Genomic DNA, 18,535 nt, shown 5'->3' with positions numbered 1-18,535 from the left:
ACAAGCTAATGGGAGAAAGTATGTGTCAGATTGCAAATACCGTTTATTTATTTTTATATTGAAGTTATAGAAAACAAACAAACTCACACAGATGATGATTTTAACAGTAGGGTGACGTGATTAAGCTCCGGCTCTTGGTCAAAGCAATGTCCTCCTAAGAATAGTTTTACACCAATACACATTCAAAACAGAAATAACTATTATATCTTCTATTTGTTTCACAGTTAGTTGTGATGTTACCTTTATTAATGCACAACTTCACTTCTGTTTCGCACATAAACCCAGTTTTACAACACCTTCAGATGGCTGCAAAAGTCTTCCTCTATTTTGGCAATGTATCACAAACTATTGCTGTGTTGTGTTTCTTTGTTAGGCAGACTCTTCTCAGATTTTTGAATGTGTCTTGTGTAGCACTAGGACAGACTCTGCTTTATAATGTTATAGATATATATTTTTTTTCTCTAAAGGAAAAAGAATCAACTAAGCTGTTACCAAAACTTTATTAAAAAAAAGTAAATACATTTTATAAGAACTATTAGTATCTTTCTTCCTTTTAAGCCAAACCCCATTTTCAGAGGCATTTATCAACACAAACATCATAAACATCAGAAAACAAACATAAAAGATTCATCACAAGGCACATTATCAATTATTAAGAAAGTCATACACTGACATATATTGTATACAATTTGCTTACAGGTAGGTACTGTATTTGTATTAACTATCCAAGCCAGCTATTGTCAAACCAAGCTCATATTTGGCCTTGTATTCTTTATTTCCAGTTTTAATGATATTAATAATTCATTATAACTAATACTCAACGCCAAGTTGAGACTTAGGCCCGATTTCACCAAATTCACACTAACGTTTATAACGTTGTAGGTTTAGTTAATCTTCGGTTAAAACTAAGTGATGATTTAAACCACAGTTTGGGAAATCTGGTTTCACCAACGAAAACATGTCAAATTTAACGCTTGTTTTATAAACGAAAGTTTAGAGTAAAATCCAGGTGGAGGTGGCAGTAACTGTTATAATACCGGGTTGTTTTGGGAGCAAGAAGTAAACATAACCTAGAAAATAAATTTGTGTTTATGAGGTAGTGAAAAAAAAAACTGGAGACAGCAAGATTACAAGTATACAATAGATTCCGAGCAACAAGAAAAAAACAACAGGAAAAAAGAATAAATAGCTAAACAATTAACATAAGTAAATAAAGACAAAGCAATGTTGATAAAAAAGATTCAATTGAGGAACAGAGGATTGAGTTTTGCTGTTGAGTACATTTGAAATAGTGAGAAAACTTGAGGCAAAAAGAGTTACAAGAATAAGACACAAAAAGATACATAAAAATAATGATTTTCTATAAATACTAGCAGAATAAAGACAATTTAGGTTAAGTTATTGTGAACTAAATTAATTGTTTGACCGTAGGGTTAGGGTTACTCAAAACCGGGAAAAGGAAAAGGTAGTCTATTTTTTCGAACAAAGAAAAAAGGAATTTAATCATGTAGGTAGAAAAACACTTTTTTCATCCAGGATTTATGCACCCAGAATTGGTTCAACAACAGGAACCACAAACCAAACGTAAACAAAACCCATACACTTTGCAGCCAAAGTGCAACATCACAAACCTAATTTTTTGGGTTTTTTCAAGTTGTTGTAGGATGTTGTTAAGTATTGTACAACGTGGTTCTCTCACGATGAGTAGAGTGGCTGATCACATAGCTAGAGATACGCCTTTACTAAAAACCTTGTGGGATAACCTTGAGAAAAAGGCAAAACGTTTTGATGATTCATATCTAGTGATAAAATTGATTTTGTCATAGTTAAATCAATAACCTTTTCTCTTATCCTCCTAGTTCAGCAAACAACATAGGCAACTCTTCATCACTATCACTTTCAAAGGCTAATTTGTATTGTATGCTCTTCTAGCATTTGGCCTTTCCATATAAACTTCAAACTTAAAGCCAGCTGATATTTCTTAACTAAAGATTAAAGAAGTAAACCGGTCAAAATTGGGCAGTTAATTATCTAACAACAGTTTAGTCTAAACTAGCTCTAAAGGCGAGTGTGGTGAAATCCCATTTCGTCAGTTAAGAGCTAACTGCAGTTAGAGCAAGGCCTAACGGCGGTTTGAGTGTTTGGTGAAATCGGGCCTAAATCACAATAAATTCTTAATAACAATAATTCTCATAAATAACTATGCGACAATGCAAATGGGAAACCAAAATGTGAGCTTGTCTTGTTGTTAAAAAGTGTCTTATAGTACTTGTAATTTGGGTTACAACACCATGTAGAGTTATTTTGTTTTAACTTCAAGGTCATTAAATACCTGATAGGCCTGATACCCATTAAATACCTGATCGTCCTCATTTTTCTTGTACTCAGCAGAGGCTCAAGAAGATGCATAGTAAAATACTTGATCGAATTTTCCCCTAACGCTTTTTAGAACAAATTTACTTCTATCCTTTGCTTGCTCAAGTGAAAGTTAGTATGGTAAAAGTTTGAGCTCATTCTTGTTTTAGTGCAGTATGGTTCAAATGTTACACTATTATACTTTGGCTATTTTCGTACAATATGTTTAACATAATTTTTTAAGGCTTCCGTAGAAATAACAGTAACTATTCCTCACCCTGTTCAAATGATTCGATTATACTTGCCATCACCTTATCTACAAATTAATTAGACATCTTAGAATTATCAGACATCTTAGTTATAATGGATTAACTAAGAAGTAACTATAACAGACAACCCAGAACTTTGAATCCATTAAATATTACTTAATTAATTTGCTTGAACAACAAGATATTTATATTCAGTTATAGACAATTTGTGAAGCAAATAGAGTAACAACCAAATGTCAGTTTTATACACACACTGTTTAATTCTCAGTGCCAAAACTTGGTGTGTCATGCTTAATCAAGTCATGCCAATTGACAAAATCAAATAACAAAATATATATCTAATTAATTAAGGTTGGAGTTTTAACACATGTTTTGATAACAAACTATTTGAATATATATTAAATGTAAATAAAAAATATGTAACTTACAGTTTGTTTATGATAGGTTAAATTGTTTTTATATTTAGGAGTACTATTACTTCAGTTTTTACCTATCAAATTCTTTCTAAATATTTTGAAAATTCCTTTGATAAGTACTATCATAGACTAACCAACACAAGTAAAATTCTCATCCCATTGTAAATAATTTTAAAGCTCATTTTTCGTGTCTAGTTCATGTACGGTGACACTGGATGCTAATGTCAAGGAAATTTTGTTTCTATTATTTTAGGGTAAATTTCTCGATTTGTGCTTTACTGTTTGGTTATATAACTAAACTAGGGGACGAGTTATTGTTTATAATTAGATCGTATTATTTGGTTAAACGAGGTTGTAAATGATAGAAATAACAAGAAACAAATTGTAAACAAAACACGACCTCTGCAGTACACTGTACAGAAATAACAATACAAATTTCTTCAGCTGTTCGATAAGGATGAGAAATTTACCAAGGGGTGGTTTTATCTATAGTACTATTTACCAAATTTATATAGCAGCTGGTAATGTTTAGAACACCACAACCACTGGGAGTAGGCATTGTCTATTGGATACTGAAGTCTTTTGTATCATTAATCAAAGGTGTAGATCTGGTCCAGTAAGAAGTTATTTTGCAATTTTAAAGCTATAAATGAAATTAATCTGTCTCTTGCATATTAATCTATGGTAAAACATTAAAACAAGGGTTCTTTACTTCATCCACTCACCACTCACCATTCTAGCTGGATCTAGCCCCATGGGGCAGATCAAATTACTCAGTTGAGAACTAAATATTAACTAATTACTTGTACCTTTGTGGATAGCTAAGCTTTTGTCTTGCATGATGGTGGTAACTGCTACGCCTGAGATCCCTTCCTCTATTGTAAAATCTAGACGGTTGAGAGCGTTCAACATTTCTTGGTCTGAACATCTGTCTCGGATAAGGTGGTTTAAAGTTGTTTTTACAAGAGTACTGTGACTCATTGGTTACTGTTGTCATGCTTGCAACCACTGGAGAGTAAAGTGGTAAACGAGTATTTGGCACTGTTGCCATACTTGCCACAGCATTTCCTGAGGAATAATTTAGAACAGTGGACACACTAGCATTATCTTCTTTGTCTGCAACCACTCGAGAGCAAGGTGGTAAACGAGTATTTGGCACTGTTGCCATACTTGCCACAGTATTCCCTGAGGAATAATTTAGAACAGTGGACACACTAGCACAATCTTCTTTGTCTGCAACCACTCGAGAGCAAGGTGGTAAACGAGTATTTGGCACTGTTGCCATACTTGCCACAGTATTTCCTGAGGAATAATTTAGAACAGTGGACACACTAGCACAATCTTCTTTGTCTGCAACCTCTAAAGGGTAAGGTGGTAAACGAGTATTTGGCAATGTTGCCATACTTGCAACTGATTTTGTAGAGGAAAACTTTATATTTAGAACAGTCGACACACTAGCACAATCTTCTTTGTCTGCAACCTCGAGAGAGTAAGGAGGTAAACGAGTATTTGGCACTGTTGCCATGCTTGCAACTGATTTTTGAGAACAATAATAATCATTCACCTCAGTTGAAATGTTTTTGTTGAATCCTAATTGAGAGTATTGTAAACGAGTATTTGGCACAGTTACCATACTTGCGATTGATTGTGGGCGAATTGGCACAGGGTTCATGTTGGCTGACTCTTCTATATTGTCATAGTCAAGAGAGTAGTAGGATTTTAAATAGTTTAACAAAAATTGTATTTTTGAATCAAACAACCCTTTTTTAATCAAAATTTGAATCTTTTTGTTCAAAAACTTGTTGGGGTCAAAGTGGGCTTTTTGTACCTTACCATTATTTTTCCAATTTTTTTTAAAACAGGAAGTTGCTTTGGCTACAGGAGGAACATCAATTTGATTTGGCGTAAATGTAATTTCCTGTTGATAAGCTACAACAGACTCTTTTTCATCAACTAACTTATGAGACACCTCTTCGTCCTCCATGTTTAATTCAACGTGTTTACTTTCACTCATATTAGGAACAAGTTTTACTGATGGCGATTTGATGTCAAGCTCTTGTTTAGGTTTGACTACAATTTTATCTTCACTTAATTCTCCAGTATTCTCGGTTAAGCCTAAATCTTGCTTATTATTCTCTCTACTTATTTTCCTACCAGACTCCTGTAGAATAGTGTTTGATGATGACAGATTATTAACTACTGTATTGCACTCGATAGTCTTCTCTTGCATATTTTCCACCTCTTTGGATCTGTAAGACATCATACGGTTACAAAGGAGTAATAGTAATTAAAAAGTAAATAACTTGAATATTGGCAGATATGCAAATGAAAGCTCACAGACAAATGTCCACTTCTCCCACTGAATTATCCAACTGGTAGAAATAATAGCTTGATTTTCTATGCTTTGATAATTTATTTTTGTAAAAAAATACAACCGACTTCAAACGCTCTAAAAAGAATGAAATAATTTCAATAAAGTAAACTTTTGTATTAGGCAAGCTCACGTATTTTAAGTCGGCGCGACTCTATGATGATGTTTGATACATAACTGAAAGAGGGTGTCCATATTGCAGGTGACTCTATAACTAAAGGTGTTAATCTGCATGTCTTTTTCATAGTTATGCGTTAAGTGTTATTTTATTACCGTAATCAGAGATCGGCATTATAGTGGTATTAACGAGTATCTTTAAAAAGATTATAACGCATTTAAATGTTTCTAACTTGGAAAAGTAACGTTTTAATACTAAACTAGCTTCTTTTCCCTATAATAATATCAAACTAAATTATTTTCCTATTCATATAGAACATTTGTGTGTGTTATTTTCATAATGCATTTATTCTGAAGTAAACATAAAATACAAGAAAATATTTCCTTTAATATATAAACAAAACAGTTCAGTATGTTTTTTTTATATATTTATGTTATCCAGCTACAATTTATTGATTTTCAAAATACACACACAACATTTAATTTCAATCATATTTGCAGTTTGAGCCGCGCCGACTTGAAATACGTGAGCTTGCCTAATACAAAAGTTTACTTTATTGAAATTATTTCATTCTTTTTAGAGCGTTTGAAGTCGGTTGTATTTTTTTACAAAAATAAATTATTTCATGATTTTTAGTGACTGTATAATTTTTTATATATTAATTACTTCAGGATTTTTGATAAGCAAAACTGTTTGACACAATCAAAAGTTCCACAGAACAATCATTATTTTAAGAGTCACCTGTTCAGGTTACATAATCAATGTTCTTATTCTTAAAATCAATGTAATATTCTTATTCTTATTCTTAATGGGTATGAAAATAAACATTTTTAGATATTCCTTAAGAAAGAAAGAGTTGTCCATTACATTAGGCCTAATGAAAAACTAATTGTCTTTTCTAGATACATTGAAATGTCAGACATCATCGTTTCCTGCAATCGGTGTACTTCTACATTATAAAAAGAAATACAGTAACGTCTCAAGCCTTTTGGAACAATATGAAAGTTATTCCTCAGCTACCAGCACTAAAAAATCTCTCAAAAGTGGAAAATTGGTCGTTAACACGTATAGTACCTTTGGAAAATATTATATGAAAGATTGGTTCAGCTAAAAGTGGTGTAAGTCATGTAGGGGGTTTTGTTTGCTCAAGATAGCCTAGTCGAAATTGCAAATCATCTTCCTCTAGGACTTTCCGAAGCAGGCATAATAGTATTAATATGTTATAGTAACTGGGTAGAGAATATTAATAAACATCCCACAACTGCAAATTAAATATGTATATGAAAGATTGGTTCAGCTAAAAGTGGTGCAAGCCATGTAGGTGGTTTTGTTTGATCAAGATATAGCCTAGTCAAAACTGCAAATCATCTTCCTCTAGGACTTTCCGAAGCAGGCATAATAGTATTGATATGATATAGTAACTGGGTAGAGAATATCAATAAACATTCCACATCTGCAAATGCATGTTTGATAATTAAAATACCCCCGCCGCAGCAAACCTGCAGACTAAGCAAATTTCCATTGACCTGATTGGATTTACACTAAAATGCCTCCATAAAAATAGCACATTTATTTCCTATTTAAATAGAATTAGTTTAACAAGTACCTTAGGTTTGCTGCAACAGGGAGGGTAAAAAAGATTTTTTTATGAAATGATAATAGTTTAGTAAGAAATAAAAGTATTTTCCAAAATCGATCAAAATATGTTCATAAACAAGCAAACTGCAACAGTCGACTTATTCTCCATAAGAATAACATGGGAATTTTAAAATTACAATTTTTTTGAATTTTCTCCGTAACAATTAGGCGCATAATAACGCTTCAATATACTAAATTATTTGTTTTTTTAAGCTCTACAAAATGGTTTAAAAAGAAATTGTGAAATTTTGAGTTTTTAGGGGCAAAAATGGGAAAAACCTATTTTTACCCCATAAAACCCCCCATAAACCCCCGTTCCCATAGTCCGATCATGCTGGTTCGCGAACTCATTCAAGTTTATCCCGCCTTACACCTTCAAACCAAATTTTATCAAAATCGGACAAAAATTACTCAAGTTATCGTGCGGATGGACACACACACACATATATATATATATATATAAGTAGATATATTCATGTCACTTCTGGGCCAAAAACGGAGCCACTCAAAAATTAAATGAATTTTCCTATTTTTTTATACAATATGCTATATTTTTACCCTTTTAGGTCAATTTCTAACATTTTCATATTTTTCAGTATACAATTTTGATGAAATTTTCATGAATATGTCTATATTTTACATAAAATTGACTACAAAACAAAATGTTTTTAAAAACAAGTAAAATTTTAAAATTTTTTATTTAAATATTCTAAATATTTTATTTAAATTATTGTTTTTGTAAATAATATTTTTCCTATTTGAGTTATTCAAAATTTATTAAAAGTATTGAATTTCTCAGAAAATTCTAATGATATTTGATGTATTACAAGTCCATATTTCATTTTAAATAATTTTAAACTTAAACATGAAATGTTATCAAAAATGATAATCTTAAGATAAGAAGATAAGTATTGATTTAAATTAAAAATAAATGTCACCAATGAAAAGCTTGTTAAAAATTAGTGCTATTTCATATATTATACATTTCTGTATGATTAAAGATAATGTAAAAATCAACAAAAACAAATTGTGTTGTAAATATAATCTTATTGAAGGAATATTAGTCTATGGCCTAATTTGTTTGGTCGATCTTTTTATGAAAATAAGTGATTGAATAAAATAATAACCAGTTGAATGTTAGTAAATTGCAGTGTGGATTAAAATAATTATTTTGATTTATCTAAACTAATCGAAAAGTATTTTATAATTAATGCTTAAAATGTATAATCAATGGTTAAATAGTTAGCTAATGAAACTAGCCGATTGAACAAAAAAAAGTGTCAAGTTAGCAAAAATCTCGTCATTAGCTATCATAATGGGTGTGGCTCTGTCGACTGGCTGATTTTCTATGTATATTCTCATTTTGTTTTATGAAGAAATATTTAAAATAAGAGTTTATTGATGGTAAAAGTTTATTATTTATTGATTGAAGATGAAGTATAAAGAAGATTAACTATGAAAATTGTGAAACTATCGTGTTGTGAAGTGAAATGTGTTTGAAGTGTTCATCACCATATTTGGATTGTTCAAGTGTTTTTAACTAATATTTTAATAAGTAAAAGTGATTTATTGAACTATTTATAGACTATTTTTATTGTTTGTAATCATAACTTGTTTATAAAACAATCAGAATTTTCAAGGTCAAGTGATTGCTGCTTTGTTTGATAGTTTTTGGCCAAACCATATGACATTCAAGGACAGTGTGCTTCTAAAGCACGCTTTGATAAATCTGAATTGTAGATACAGTAAATATTTTGTGTAGAAAAATTTAAGTGACTGTGCTGTTTTATTTGACAGTTTTTTTTTTTTTTTTTTGCCAAACCAAATGATGTTCAACGAAAGCGTGCATTGAATGCACGCTTTGATAAATCTGAAATGTTCAGTAAATATTATTTGTTTATGTTTGTGTGAGTTATTTTGAATTCCTATTCAGTAATTTAACTGTTAATATTGAATGTTTCAACTTATTATTCGATTGTTAGTATCGAATGAAATTATTTGAAATATATTGTATGTTATAACTTGAGTGTTTTTAAACCAATCTTAACCAAATTTGAAACATACACTCATTGAATATTAAAGAATGTTTTTGACTTATGTTAAGGGTAGTTTCATCCCTTATTTTGTATTTTATTTATAAAAATGTAAAAAATTATTGAATAATTCTAAAACTTAAAAATTATGAAAAATTATGTTTAAAGTCAATGTTTTTACTAAAATTTCCCAATTTAGGGTGAACTACCCTTAAACTAAAAACCCTTATAACTTCTTTGTTTTTAAAGATATTTTCATGAAATTTGGTATGATATATCTATAAGGTAAGTACAAATTTATTAAATAATAAAATTTAAAATATTTATTTCTTGTGACCTTAAAAATCAAAAATTTTTATTTATTAATATTTTTTTATGAAACAAATTTTAAATTAACAATAGTAGTCTCATTATTCATAAAATATAATAATATTTTGAAAAATATGTCAAAAAGTAGTAAATAAATGGTGGTTTTATAATAATTTTATTTGATTTCAGTTATATAATTTTTAATCACATTATACTCTAATAATCTTTCAGACACAACAACCACATAGCAATTAGTTTTACTAGCAACAGTTATATCATAATCAAAATCCATATTTATAATAATATCATTCTTTGAACCAGAAATATTAACAGGAGTTTTTGTTGTATCAATCACATACAATGGTCTATTTTCAATGAATTCTGTTGGATCATAATACATTTCACTATTGTTATAATAAACCTTTTTATAATCTTGATACATTTGATATGCAATTCTAAATTTTCCATTATTTATATCTAGATTCATTAATTCATCAGGATAATAGTGACCATTTAATTTTACTCTAATATTTTTAATATACATACTATCAAATTTTGAAGTGTCATATAATTGATCATTAGTTCTACCTTTTTGAAAACTAATTATTATAAATTTTGGATTATAGATGTTTCGATAAATATTTGTTATATCAAAACTAACTGTTTTTCCAGTTATTGTCTTTTGTTCAATACATTGCCAATGATTAAAGTGAAATAGTATTTTTTCTTTTTTAGTTATTTCATTAATATATTGAATTTTACTTGTAGTTTTATACTCAATTATTGGAACTCTAATGAAAAAGTCATCAATAATTACTTTTCCAACACCTGGTAATGTAGTATCATCAAAAGTTCCATCAACTTTTTTAGTTTTCCATCTAAAAATAGCATCATTATCTTCAGATCTAACAAAACATATATTGAATCCTCCTTTGTATATTGGAACATTAACATTTTCAAAGAAACCTAATCCAAAATGTGATAGATTACCCACAGCTTCAAATGTTTTTTTGAAATCTGATTGAAATCCATTACAAATGTTAGATACTGCTTCTGTTTTTGAATAAGTAACAGTACCTTTTATTGTACTCAATTGTCCAGGATATTCGATTTCCTCAATTAATTTATTATGTTTTCTAATTTCAATTTTTGAAAATAAGAATGGTACAAAATTATTAATCAACTTTACATTATCTGTAGCACCATAGTCTCTATCATCAGATTTTTTTAATGATCCTGAAATATAAAATTGAAATTTAGATGTACAAAAACCATCTCCAAAATCAATATTAAATTCAGTTTTTTTGTTTGGTTCATTCAAATGTAGTTTGGATAAAGGATAAAAATTTTTATATTCAGCTCTTTCAATTTCATAAGTATTAGCCATTTATTAAGGAGAAATTTATGAAAAAATATGGAAAGAAAAAGGTTTTTTAAAACAAGTAAAATTTTATTAATTTTGAATTTTAATCAACTGAAATCTATTCAATCAACTGAAAAATGTTTAATCAACAGTATCATAATCATTTTTATCTTTAAAATATTGAATTTCTTTAACATTATCAACAATAAATTTAGCAGATAAGTTTTGGTTTTCAATAAGTAATTCCCAATCCAACATATATTTGTATTCTTCAATAAAGTTTTGAGATAATGTTTGGTATTTACAAATCAAATCAATATGATCTTTTAACTGATAATTTATGTATTCAGTAATAATCTTTTCATTCAAAATTTGATATTTAGCAATTTTTTCCCAATTCAATTTATTTTGAAACAATCTAATCATCTCATCATTCAATTCATATTTTTCTCAAATAATATCCCAATCTTCATTAGTTAATAGAAATTGGTTTCTGATAATAAAATAATCAAATGAATTATACAGAGCCATTTATTAGGAGGAAATTTTTGTAAAACGACTTTTCTTTGAATTACATATACAACATTTTGCTTTTATCATATTTTTATTTTTTAATTTTATTGCTTGAATGTCTTTAGAATTGGTTTTTTGTTTACATTTGAGACAGTAAATAAACTCCATTTATATAGTAAAAATTATTGATCTTCTTGGTTTTCTGTATTAAGTTTATCTTCTAATGTCAAACTTGCTATTTGTGCTAATCCAGCAGTTACTAATCTTATTTTTTTAGCAAGTTTACCTTCAAGTTGTTTTTCTAAATCTTCAATATATGTTTTTAGATTAAATAATGAATTAACCAATTCATTTAAATCCTGTTTAGTTTTTGAATGATCATTACCAATCTTAATAATAGAATTTAAAACTTCATTTAACTCAGATTTTATAACAACATCATAATCATTAATACTTGGTTTTACATTAACAATCCTTCTAGAATTAATACTTAAATAATTTTTGGATAGACTAATAGCATTAACCAAATTATTAGTTTTCTTAATATGGGTTTTTAAATCCTTATTAATATCATTAAAAATGGAATTTAATTTTGAATTAATATAATCATTTTTTACTTCAATTAAATCTTTTTTATGTCTACCAAATAGATCAAATATATTTAATGAATCTATATTTATTAAGAATTAATTTATTGATTATGTTATCAAATCTTGTATTTTTATTCAACTCATTTAATACAAAAACACACAAATGACCACATATAGGTGGATCATCATAATTTTGAATTTGTGAATCATTAAAAAATATATTGTCTTTTCCTAAATATTTAACAATTTCCTTAAAAGGTTTATTAACAATTTTTCCATAAGAATCAAAGTAATGTTTAATTTTATCTTTTTTATAATAACATATCCAATGAGTTCCATTACCAGAAAAAGAATCTAAATTGACTACACCACATTCAAATTTATTAACAGTTTTTGGAAGCATATCTCTCATAAAAACACCTCTAAAATTCTTAATATTTTGACATAATTTTTGTAAATCAGCTAAAGTCAATGGGTTGAAATTTTTTTCTTAACATATTTTAATGTTTTTTCATCTAATCCAGATCCTTTTATATTAGCTAATTCTTGATCTAACCAATTTATAAATTCTCTGAATTTTGGAATAACATTGTCTTTTACTACTTTAGCTCCTCTTCTAACTTTTGGTGTTAAACTATTTATGCCAGGAATATAATCAGCAACATTTAATATTTCATTTAATAAACCACCATCTTTTATTTGTTTAAGTTGATTATAAGAAAATTCAAGTCTTAATCCAGTATTTAATTTTTTATGTTTTTCTAATTTATTCAATTGTCTTTTAGTTAATAATAATACATCATTACCATTTTTAAATTGATCTATTTCAAATTGTATAGTCAAATTTTTATTTTTCTTAAAAGCAGATTTAATTTTAGATTTTTGATAATCAGTTAAATTTACCTTAACTTTCTCCATTTATATAGGTTAAAATTTTAATCCTATTTCTAATCCCATTCCAAATTTTCTTTTTAACCACATAGCACCTGATGTTGGTAAAGCAACTAATCTTTCACCTATATCATGATCACTAGATGTTGCTATATCCCATGCTTTATCTTGTAATATTTTATCAGCAATATCATTTCTAGATTCTGTATCTTTATGATCTCTATAAAATATATCATGTTCTTTAGCAGCTTTATCTAAATCATTTATTCCAGGTTCACCTCTTTTTAATCTTTTTTGTAATTTAGTTCCAGGTCCTAGATATTGAAAACCAGGTACATGCAGTTCAAATGGTAAATTATTTATAAAATCATTTAATAATCCTGAACCTATAATAGGTGATGTTATTGTCGGCAAAATTCTTTTTAAATATTTTATACCATCTGGTTTTTTAATCAATTCATCTAATTTGGTTGAAATAAAATCCTTAATAGCCCTTTTTTCATTGATAAAGTTATTATTTCCAGCTTTTTCTTGAGCATATATATAATTGATTATACTTTCTAATTTGTTTAAATCATCAATATATCTGTATTCAATTTTATTTTCTGAATATTTTCTAATACCAGATCCTTCAATATTTCCTTTAGAATCCCAAATAAATTTAATCAAATTCATATATTTATTACCTTTACTTGATTTTGGTTTTCTAGTACTTGGATCATTATTTTTATAAATTGAATCTGTTTCCCATAAAATTTTTGAGTAATTATTTAAATCATCTTGACTATATAAATTATCATCTGGTTTGTCTTTATATGTCAATAATCTCCATAAACCTTGAGTGCCAGTATATGTTTTACCATTAACAAGTAAATCATCATTATCAATTACTGTTATTTTATCACCAATCATAAATGATTTTTTATGTTTATCCCAATACAAACCAAATTTATCATCTTTTGCTCTAGGTAAATATTTTTGTGCAATTGGACCAATGATTTTATTTAATATTTGAGGTGAAACAATATTTGGATCTATAAATGTTGATTCTTCTTCAATAATTTGTTCTCTTATTGGTCTAAATGGAGTACTTGAAGGTAACATAAATTCTTCTTCAGATTGTGGTATTGATATGTTTGCAAATTGATTAACAATAGGTACTAAATCCATTAAATTTTTATTTTCATTTAAAACATCACCAATTTTATTTTCTACTTTACCAATTGCAGATGTTATTGGTTCATATGCTTTTTGTTTAATTTGTTCATAATTTTCATCAATTTTAATTTGATTTTTAAATTCTTTTATTAATTTTTTTTCAATTTCATCTAACTTCTTAGCCTTGTCGACAGTTATGTTATCCATTTATTAAAAGAAAAAATATGTTAACATAAACATAAATGATGTTAACACAAACATAAACCATGTTAACATAAACATAAATGATGTTAACATAAACATAAACCATGTTAACATAAACATAAACTATGTCGATTAAGCACAATCAACACTACACTAATGATTAATATAAATAAAACAAAAATAATAAGTAAATCTAAAATTAAACACAAACACATCATTTTTTATTTTCTGTAAATTTAATAAGAAAAATAAATACTAAAGATAAGGCAAATATTTATAACAAATATTTTATCAATAATTAAATCAAGCATACACCACATTTATTTAGAAGAAAATTTTATATTAGAAAACTTATTCATATATTTTCCTTCATTTGTTTTTAATATCAAATTCATAGTTAAAAATCCATAATTTTCTTTCCAACAATCATTACAAATATCCTTAAATTCATTAAATGACATATCAGAACCTACAAAATGATCAACAATTTGTTTTATATAATGATTATTTTGCTTAAAAATACATAACATATTTAAATTATTCCTTATTAATTTAATGTCAACTTTTGAATAACATTGTGAAAGATAAATACATGATATGTTTTTATGTCTACCCATTACAAAATACTCTTTTATTTTATCTTGATTTTCTAAAATACAATCATCAAAAACAATTAATGAATTTGGTTTACAATCATTTAATGAAATTATATCTTCACATGAACCAAAGAAATTTGCAACTTTTTTGTTAATGTTCATTTCAATATTTTTAAATCTATGTTGTAATTTTATATATGCAGGCTGCTCTAGTGATTTACTAAAAACATATAAATTTGTGTATGGTATCAATCTTTTATAGATGAAATTTAATAGTAATGTTGTTTTACCAGAACCACTTGATCCTAATATTAACAATCTAATTGGTTGATTATTCTTGATTTTTTCATCATATGTATCAAATTTTATCTTATTTTTTTCCTTTAAAAATTTTTCCATTTAAATAAGATGAAATTATTTAAAATTATAGGCAATTCTTCAAAGATTGAACTAAGATTAGAACATCCAATTCATTTGGATGGAAAATATAGTATTGGTCTTTGTGGATTTTATTCAGATAATTTTATATTAAATGTACCAAATGATTATAAAAATATATATGGTTTTAGTATTATTGATGAAAACAAAACAATTGATCAATATTTTAATATAAAGAAAGGATATTATACCTTAGAAGACATAAAAAAATTATTTACAAAAAGTTTAACAGAATTTAAAAATAAATATGATAAATTTAATGAAAATGAATTTTTATTAGAAAACAATGGTCCTTTTATTGTAATAAAATCACCTGTTAAAATTATAGTCACAGCTTTTATAATTGATCTATTAGGGTTAAAAGATGAAATGATTGAACCAAATGTATTAATAAAAGGAATAAAACTACCAAAATTAAGACCTTTTGATGTTATTGAAATCCATTGTAATTTAGTTGAACCTAGCATTGAAAATCATCAAGATCATTCACATTTACATAGAGAATCTGAAATTTTATATTTTTTCTTTCCAAATATTGAATATGGTTCAAAGATTAGTGAAAAACCAAATGAAATTAATTATGTTCCTTTAAAAAATCTAAATAAAATTCAAAATATTAAAATTACTATTCAAGATAATGAAGGAAATTTATTGAATAATGAAAATGTAAGATCAATTGTGTATTTAAAATTAAAAAAAGATTCTTCTATACAAAATTAATTATTATAAATGGAAACAACAATTGATATATTATAGAATTTATTAAGAAGTAATCGAGTCGCTAAAATTGCAACCTGTTTAATTGATTAAAAAAACAAGTTTATAAAGGTTTATTTAAGGTTTAATTATCAAATAAACTATTAGATTTTATAGAATTTATTAAGATGTAAGTCACTAAAATTGCAACCCGTTTAATTGATTAAAAAAACAAGTTTATAAAGGTTTATTTAAGGTTTAATTATCAAATAAACTATTAGATTTTATAGAATTTATTAAATATTTGACGCGTCGTAAAAATCTCGACGCGTCAATAAATGATAAAAAATGAGTTTATAAAGGTTTAATTATCAAATAAACTATTAAAAAATATGAAATTTATTAAAATTATTAAAGTTTTTTTATATCATAAAAATCATGATGTAATTTAATTGATTAAAAAAACAAGTTTATAAAGGTTTTAAAACTAAATAATATAGAGTTTGAAGAAATAAATTATAAAAATGATAAATGTAAATTATATAGTTCTATTAAAAATGATATAAAACAACTTAATAAAAGAGAAAGAATTTAATAAATTGGAAAAAAAAGTAATATACCTATAAATTGTAATAATTCAACTATAAATATTACATATTAATTATATTTTGATCATTTTCTTTAAAACTATCTTCAACATATTTTAAAACTATATGTAAAAATGGCATAATACAAAAATTAAATGTTAAGTGATAAACATAATATTGGTTGTACTTAAAAAGATAAACTAAATGTTTATTTGATATTTTTGTTTTATATAAATATAATTTTTGATCATTTTTACTATTTATTAATTCTTTTGGTATAATTATTATTTCCATTTATTAAAAATATTTTTTAATAAATTCTTTGATTTTAGTTCTATATGGTTTTAAATTTATATCTTCTTTATTCTGATATATATTATAATTTTTACATCTAAATAAAAATATTTTACCATAAGTCATATTTGGATATAAATATATTATTTGGTTATCATTTATATTTAAAATTTCTTTTGGTATAATTAATGCATGTGGTTGATCGCTCATTTAGTAATATTTTTATGTCCCCAAGGTAATGTATCTACTCTATTTTCACATACAAATCTTTTATTATCTTTATTACTTAAAGCTAATTTGTTAATTCTCACTGTGTATAATTCATGTTTAAAACTTCTAATACATGTCATCTCTCTATATTGTTCCACATCATCAAACAAACATTTCTTAAAATCATTCATATTAATTGACTTATTTACAACACTTTTCTTGATTCCTTTACATTTAACTGGATTTTTCTTATCAAACTCATAACTGTATAGCTTTGATCTTAATCCACAATATTCTTCTAAAATTTCACCATTTAATTCATCTTTAAATTTTCCAATTACTTTTTTATTCTTTTCATTAAAACATTCATGATCTTTCTTATAATCACTTGTATCGAAATCATTTATATTTTCTTTAATAATTTTATAAGGATCTTTCTTTAATTCCACAAAGTAACTATCAGTGTCCATATATAATAGTTTTATATTTGGATCAAATTTCTTCAACTTTTCATAATAAAATTCATACATCAATAGCTTTGATAATTCTAAAACTGAAAATCCTATATAAATTGGTTTATCAAATTTTACTTTTTCTTTAATCATGTGAGAAGCAATACAATCGGTATCAAATATCTTAAATGTTTTAAAGTTTGGTTTTTTAGCTAGTTTTAATGAATATTCTTCATTACCTAATTTTATATCACATCTATTCCTTACATTTTCCATTGTTTTACCAAATACAGAATTATTCATTAACTTAAAGAAGTCTTTTTCAAAGTCTGATTTTGATTGAGCTCTTAATTTTGTATTCAATTGAATATATTTTTTCATATAATTGTCTTGATCAAATGCAATCACTCTATTGACTCTTTTTAATTTTAATCCTTTTTTTAAGTAATATTTTAAGTTTCTTGAATGAACCACATAGTCTTTTTTATTAAATAATGTAGTACAAAGCTTATTATTATAATGTTCAGGAGCTAAAGGTAAATCCTTGTGATTATCATGTAATTCCTTTGGATATTCTAAATCAACATCTAAAATATAACCATAATCAGCATTTTTATCTAATTCTAAAATTGTTTCTATCCATTCATCTGTGTTATATACATGGGGATTCATCCATTTAATATCTTTATATGGTAGTTTTTGACTTAAGGCCCATCCATATAAATTGTTCGCATCTAAATATAACATATAATTTTCAGGTTTATTAGGATCATAATTTTTGGTATATTTGTTATTTGCTTTACAATACCTTGTAACACATTGAGAAATTCCACCTCTTATACCTTTTTCAATAATCAAATACATATCATAATCACTTATCAATTCTAATTCTATTTTTGTTAATTTTAACATAGAGTCCCATGCTAATGATGGTGATGTTAAATAATGTGCAGGATCTAATTGATAGTTCTTTAAACAAACTGATCTAAAATTTTCAAATATATCAGCTAATAGCATCACATCTTGAATATTGT

General features: G+C 26.3%; 1 protein-coding gene across 14 annotated transcripts in view; it reads right to left on the bottom strand.

Annotated features, from left to right (window-relative positions):
* Positions 1-486: 486 nt before the first annotated feature.
* LOC128994679 (coiled-coil domain-containing protein 186-like) overlaps positions 487-18,535 on the bottom strand; it is a 152,877-nt gene continuing 134,828 nt past the window's right edge. For all 14 annotated transcript variants that reach the window (XM_054419437.1, XM_054419517.1, XM_054419675.1 and 11 more), the window contains one exon: positions 487-5,289. In XM_054419437.1, the coding sequence (XP_054275412.1) occupies positions 3,840-5,289 (1,450 nt within the window). In that variant the 3' untranslated portion in view covers positions 487-3,839. The remainder of the gene's footprint in view (positions 5,290-18,535) is intronic.

This window comes from Macrosteles quadrilineatus, unplaced genomic scaffold (genome assembly GCF_028750875.1).
Source record: "Macrosteles quadrilineatus isolate MER2022 unplaced genomic scaffold, UCM_ALF_1.0 Scaffold_1__1_contigs__length_201487025, whole genome shotgun sequence".
NCBI classification, from domain to species: Eukaryota; Metazoa; Arthropoda; class Insecta; order Hemiptera; family Cicadellidae; genus Macrosteles; species Macrosteles quadrilineatus.
This window is presented reverse-complemented; position numbering and strand designations above follow the sequence as displayed.